Source organism: Medicago truncatula, chromosome 6 (genome assembly GCF_003473485.1).
Source record: "Medicago truncatula cultivar Jemalong A17 chromosome 6, MtrunA17r5.0-ANR, whole genome shotgun sequence".
NCBI lineage: Eukaryota > Viridiplantae > Streptophyta > Magnoliopsida > Fabales > Fabaceae > Medicago > Medicago truncatula.
In genome coordinates this window covers 19,435,401-19,442,583 of record NC_053047.1, presented here as the reverse complement: position 1 = coordinate 19,442,583, position 7,183 = coordinate 19,435,401, and the positions used below count along the sequence as shown (strand labels likewise).

At 31.1% G+C, this 7,183-nt stretch overlaps 1 protein-coding gene across 2 annotated transcripts; it reads right to left on the bottom strand.

Moving 5' to 3' along the window:
- Positions 1-4,038: 4,038 nt before the first annotated feature.
- Positions 4,039-5,544, bottom strand: LOC25481421 (heavy metal-associated isoprenylated plant protein 39). Of its 2 annotated transcripts, XM_039834992.1 has the most exons (4): positions 5,461-5,544; positions 5,361-5,428; positions 4,977-5,052; positions 4,039-4,662 (listed from the first exon to the last, which is right to left on the bottom strand). In XM_039834992.1, the coding sequence occupies exons 2-4, from the start codon at positions 5,364-5,366 to the stop codon at positions 4,343-4,345; spliced, it is 402 nt and encodes a 133-aa protein (XP_039690926.1). In that variant the 5' UTR covers positions 5,367-5,428; positions 5,461-5,544; the 3' UTR covers positions 4,039-4,342. The 2 variants fall into 2 exon arrangements, with proteins under 2 accessions (XP_039690926.1, XP_024629884.1); XM_024774116.2 differs by having other exon boundaries at positions 5,361-5,515.
- Positions 5,545-7,183: the final 1,639 nt, after the last annotated feature.

Below are 7,183 nucleotides of genomic sequence, written 5' to 3'. Positions count from 1 at the left end.
TAAAGCAATGGATTTACTCTTCTTAGAGGTTTCATGCTCATTTAAACTCATTTCATGCACTTTGAGTGAGCTAACAAGATCTTCAACACTTAAAGTATTTAGATCCTTAGCTTCCTCAATAGCAGTTACTTTGGGTCTCCATCTTGAAGGGAAGCTTCTCAAAATCTTACTAACATGATCCGAAGCAACATAGCTTTTCTTCAGTATTTGCAATCCAGAAACTAAAGTTTGAAATCTTGAGTACATTTCTTCTATACTCTCATCATCCTTCATTCTGAAAAGTTCATACTGATGAACTAGCATCAAAGCTTTAGCCTCTTTTACTTTCTTGCTGCCTTCAAAGTTTGCACATAGAGAAGGGGGGGTTGAATTGTGTTTTCTTTTTCTCTTAAAAAATACTTCTTCTGATAAAACTTCAGAAGCAGTTTGATTGCTTCTGATGAAATGATCAGAGTCAGATTGCAGCGGAAAAGAACAGAGCAGAGAAAAGAAAGACAAAGACACAAGCAGTTATCCTGGTTCCTTCCACAACACGGAAGTAGTCCAGTCCCCCTTGCACTTCCAAGGAGATTTCACTATAATCACAAAGATTACAACTGCTCAATACTTTCTAAGTATGAGACTTCACAAAAATGCTCAAGCACACACGCAAGAGTCTTCCAATGCTCAAGCACTAAGCAAGAGACTTCTAATGCTCAAGCACGCAGGCAAGAGACTTCTAATCAAACAAAAATACAGAGAATTGAGTTTGAATTGAACACTTGATATACAATCAGTGGTGTTCACAATACAATACAGAAAAGACTCTAGACTTTGAATTTCTAAGATGTATCAAATCAGTGCAGAAATTCAGTGTGCTTTGTAGAATCAAATTGACAGAGTTTTGGCGCTTTTGAACTTATGTATATCTCTGTTTAATCTTCAAGTCTTCATCCTTTATATAGAGGCGTGAAAGAGACGTTGAGATAATCAGCACGTCTAAAGAGTTGTTTGAAATCCTTTGATTATCCACCAGTGATCCTTTGCCTGATTTGGGTGTAGTCCTTTGAAGAATTAGCTTCAAATTCATTCCCATCTTGAGTGTACAAATTCTGCAGGCATGGCTGTTGTTTTGTCTTGTAGCGTAGACAGAAAACAGAGTAGTGGAGGTAGTGGTTGTACACTTGTACTTTGTCAACTCTATTAACGAGAGACAAGTGCTCAGTGCTATCCATATATCCCGTTGATACCTCCCTTTCAATTCTTCGTTCTTCTTTGATAAGACTGAATTGAGAAACGGCTACTTTGAATCTTCAGTTTGATTAAAGGATCAAACGTAGCTTCTGGTGAAGATATTGCTTCTGATGAAAACTTTTGCTTCTGATGAAAACTTTTGCTTCTGATGACGTCATCACTTCAGAAGCACTTCAGGAGCAGTTTTCTTCAGATGCTCAGAATTTCTTTTTCTTTCTATTGTTCTTCCAAGACCTATTGAAATAACTTGAGTAGCCTTTGGTCCTGTACACTTGAACAATTATTAGTAATAACCAATTGACAATTTTTAATATCTTGTTATCATCAAAACTCAATAAGGTTCATTGTGAAACACATTTTGTTCCAACAACCCGTCCCATACCCGTGTTTTGAGATTGAGGAAAACTGATACCCATACCCAAACTCAGTCAAAACGGAGAAAACCCGTCAATTGAGTTTGGTTCTGGCGGGTAATCACGGATATGGGTTTTGTTGTCATGCCTAATTAAAAATGAGCATCATGCAAATTTTGTTGAAGAGCGTGAGTGTGAGAAGGAGCAACACTATTCAACTACACTCTAAACTAACACTACTACCTAAACTACTAACTATTACCTTTGGAATATGCTAATTTAGCAACACGGGTGGTTAAATTTTGAGTAGTATTGATTCATTATCTCAGTCTCAAATTAATTTTTGCTTATTTGATCCAAGATTTATTATCAATTGGCATATGGTAATGGCTCATTATAATCTTACGTTATCTTTTTTTTTTTTGACGGAGTTACGTTATCTTTGTTTTGTGTGTAATAGTTGTACCTAATCAATTGGCATATGGTAATGTCTTTTAAAATAAAAATAAAAACAAACACATGGTCATGGATATAATAATATTAAAGAAATTCTTTGTTCATGTCATGGAATCTAACTAACTTTATCAATTATTCATAAAATTATTACGTGATCATAGAAATGAAAAAAAAAAAGCATCATCGATTTTGTCCCTTATTCCAGTAGGCCCAGCAGCATCTCTATGGACTATGGTTTTTTAACAATTATTGTATTGTCGTGTGCATAGTTTTCTTCCACTAAAATATCTTTTGTGACAATCATCCTCGTCAACTTTTTATCATTATCCTCAGTCACGTTTATGATTAAAGTAGGCTATGATCCAAGCTCAACTGGTAAAATGCCGAAATTGTTAGGTCGGATGTTATGACTGGGGTTCCAACCCCAATACCTTCATGTGTGTGTGTGAGTTTATAATGACTTTGCCATTTCGTCTATCGACCTAAAAAAAATAAAAAATTAGGCTATGTCAAGTTCTGCTTTATTTTTTTATGTAGTTTTATTTTAGTTTTTTTTTTTTTTTTGAGAGAAGTTTTATTTTAGTTGGAACGTTAAAGTATGATTTTGACATGTATCATTTGGAAAAGTATGTACCGTGATCGGCACGAAAAAGTGTATGGTTGGATTTAAACTTTACTGAGCAACCAGTAATCGAAAATGTTCATTTTTTTTATATATTTATACTCAAAGGTTCCTTCAAAAAAAAATTATACTCAAAGGTTATTGGCTTATTTTTAAGTTTATAAAATTTAGTTTATTTAAATAAATAATATTATTATTAATTTACAAGTTGTCTATTATAAAAATTTTATATTTTTATAAGTTGTATTTTTATAAACTATCTAAATAAACTTATGAGTAATACATAAAAGTTTATTAATTTGCATTACACTATTTAGTATAAACTCAAAAATACACTAATCCAAACAAGCATATTATATATATCATATGAAATCAATTATAAGCAAAAAGTTTTAAACGTTCGATACATTTGATTCATAATTTGGACTAAATGCAAGTCTTTTTTTTTTTTTTTTTTATTGCTTTTTATTATATTGTATTGCCTAAAGAGTAAGTTGTAATTATTTTCATTTTGTCTTTATAATTTTGAATTGCATCTATTAAACATATTCAATTCTTTTTATCATTAACTCGAACCAACTGAACATTTTGAACTTTCAAAAAATCAAAAATATATTTTTATATGAAAACAATCAAGAGAGTGTTAGCCAATATTTTTAAGGGTTATCATTTAATGCAATCAAAATGGGTTGACTTTATCATCGAAGGAATTGTCTTCCTGTTTCTATTGAAGTTGGATTTGCTGGAAATACTTGAAGGCGCGTGTCTCGGTTCGACAGATGGTGGACAAGATTTGTTAATACTATAGAAAGTTCTATCTCTTAGGTGGTGGACAAGATCAAGTCGGTAACCTTTAGGTGGTTGAAGGTGAAGCTCGCTTCTCTCCCCTTCAATTATCATGGTTGGTGGCTCAGTCCATTTACCATCCTCGGTATAGGCTAATTTTTGGTTTCTTTCTTTTGGTTTTTGTTTTTGGCACTCGGTGTTGCCTTGTAAATATTACTGACGCTTTTTTTGTATTTCTTGTTTGGTGTTTCTTCCTAAGTACTTCTTGTACTAGGAGGGCCAAATGTTGTTGTATTATATTCCATTTTAGCCTCTTAAAAGAAAAAAAGAAAAAAAAAGAACATCAGTGACTTTTAGACATACAAAAAAGATTACATTTCTGTAGTATTTTTTTATTTTTTATCATTAAAATTGACATAGCCTAGGATAACATGCACATTTGATTTTTAATTTTTTAATTTTTTTTTTTTTTATCAAATAGCCTAGATGTTGAGATTCAAACATTTTAAACATAGAGAAATGGAAAGTTTGAAATTCAAAAAAGCTCTTTTTATCTTATGAGATTTAGGACATTGCTTATGAATTTAATTAATCCAAACTCTCAATTCTTATTTTCAAGATAACTCAATCCACATTTTTGAATACAGAGTATTATCAAGACAACAAAAATTCAAAATATTGGTACCCCACAAAATAATGTACAATTTATAATCCCTTCTTCAACATACCTTTTTTCTTAGCTAAGATAAGAGAAAAATCTAAAAACTAAGAACATGAAAAGAAGAATAAAATGTAATATCATAAAAAAGAACAATAACCCTCACCCCCAACTTCTTTTCTTGTTCTCATTTATTTACCTACTCTCAAATTCCATAAATAATATTTCAATGTCTTAACAAATAACACACCCACTTGGAGACTCTTCCACAGTTTGGTAATAGTAATAAGGATATGGTTGTCTCATTTGATTATAATGTGTTTCAAAAGCCTTCACAAGATCAGCCAATTCTTCTTTTGGGTCCTTTTTATTTGGCTCTTCCTTCTTGTCTTCTTCTTTCTTTTGTTCATCTTTTTTCTCTTCTTTGGCTGGTCCAACAGAAACTATTTCAGCATGACATAGTTTTCTTAACTTTCCCACCACATCAACAGTATCTATGTCTCCAACTAATGTTAGTTTTTGATCCTTCATGTCCACTGAAACAGACTCAACCCCTAAAAAAGGAAATAACAAAAACAATTATAAAAAAATACTTTATTCCATTTTTCTTCCTTGATTTTTAGAGTATAAAAAAGTACTCCCAAAATAAGTGACTTTGTTTGATTATTATACTATTCACAGAACGTTCTTTGACCATCACATATAAGATATTGTATTTGTCTCGATGAATATTTTTATAATTTTTACTAATACATTATTGAAAATATTGAAGATCAAAGATGTACTTTGACACGTGTGCAACTGTAAACAAAAATATATATCAAATTTTCATATAATTATTAGATGACTAGATGTTGAAATTCCATACCTGAAAGACCAGATACTGTCTTCATGGCTTTTTTCTTGATTCTATCATCATAGAGTTCTACCTTTAGCACTATTTTCTGTTAAAGACAAATGAAAGAGCTTTTAATTATTATAATTTCTAACCATGAAAAATTTAAAGATAATCTCCAATTGAATACTCAAAAGGGAAATTAAAGAACAAAAATATTTAAAAAGGCATCTAATTTGATTACCAAAACTTGATCTCAAACTTTGAGTATAAAAAATAATTATAGTTGATAAATCAAACATGGAAAGGGACAAAATTTCAAAAATTAAGAAATGGTTTGAGTAAATTTATATGTTATTGATTTCATCATTAGGAGAGAAAACTGGCAACAAAAAAAGAAAAGGTACGTATTCTCACCTGCATATTGATTTGAAGCTAGTGAGTAGTGTTGCTAAAGAAGGTCAAGAGAATTGTGTGAGTGTGTTTTGTGGAAGAATGATGTTCTGATTGAACTGTTAAACTAAGCTTCCACAAATTTTTATTATATACAAAGTGCAAAGAAATTAAATACTAGAATAGAGACAAAGTCTACTAAAGTCAATACTAATTTTGTGAATTTCCTTTGGTAACTTGGTCAGCATAATACAGCCGTGTAAGACCTGAAAAGCCATTTTATAAAGTTTTAAACTTTATGTCCTGCTTTATGCCACCACAAATATCACATATGAATTCAAGAATGAAGAGTCATGAGGAATCCTAAATAGTGAATTTATTTGGCCACATCTCAAACGAATAATTTCAAGTTTAATTATTTTAACTTGTCAAAAAAAAAAGTATAATTATTTTAAACATAGTAAGTTGTATCTTAAAATTAAATGTTTATTATTTAATCATTTTTTAATTTCATTTTACTTTTCAATTAACGTTTATCAATATATAATGATCGTAGCATTTTTAATAGGGTGAACTAAAGTAGGTAAACTATATTATTTTTTATGGAGTTAAATTGTCATCTAGGATTTAATCAATCAATAGTTAATCTAAATAGTTTTAACTTGAGAGTAGAAGTTGTTTATAAAGAACCCAGACTTGACCCCACATGTTTATATTTTATTATTTGTAATAGTTTTGATTCAAAACTAATATTAATTTAACTATTTTAATTCAAATTCATAAAAATATTAATTATTAAAGCTGTGGAAAAAATATTTCAATAAACTTTACCTAAACAAATTTTCGGTTGTAAAATTCGTTTGGTGAAAAATTATATGTTCTTTTTGGATTTTAAAGGGGAGGCTCAGTCGCTTGAGGCGGAAGAGGTGGAAGAGCAACATTTTTTATCAGCAGATATTGTGGGTTTGTCTTAATTACATTCTAGTATAAAGTGGCAGAAACTCAGAATTACTTGGGTAAAGGAGGGTGATGCCAATTCTAAATTTTACCACGGGGTGATGTCCTCTAGGAGAAGGTTGAACGTGATTATCTCGATTAATGTTAATGGTGTTCAGATTGAGGGTTTGGAAGGGGTGAGGAATGCAGTGTTTCAACACTTTCAGTCTCATTTTAAAGAGGTTTCAGCAGATAGACCAAGTTTGTGTTGGAAGAAATAAGGGCAGCAGTATCGAATTGTGATAATTTCAAGAGTCCTAGGCCGGATGAGATTAACTTCGGTTTTAACAAAGATATTTGGGATTCGTTGAAAGTGGATATGCTGAATTTTTTTGGCTAAATTTCATCAGAATGGTAAGATCACTAAATGATTAAATAGAACTTTTATAGCTTTGATTCCCAAGGTTGATAGTCCCCAGAAGTTATCAGATTTTTGGCCTATCTCTTTGGTTTGTAGTTTATATAAAATTTTGATTAAGGCTCTTGCTAATAGGCTTACGAAGGTGGTTGGTAATGTGGTGTCTCAAACTAAGTCTTCTTTTGTTCAAGGAAGAAATTTTTTTTATGGCATTTTGATAGCCAATGAGTTAGTAGTTAACACGCATAAATCTAGAAAAATTACTTCTTTTCAAGATGGATTTTAAAAAAATCTATGACTTTGTTGATTGGCGATACTTAGGTGAGGTGATGACTAAAATGAATTTCCCGCTGAGGTAGTGTTAGCTGGTATTTTTACCAACCTCATTTAATGCGGTCAACATTAGGTGACTTTTTTTCTTGCAGGAATCGAAGCCTTTTCCTCAGTTAAAGGAGTTTCAACGAGATGTTAGACTTAGCATGAAAAAGCCTTG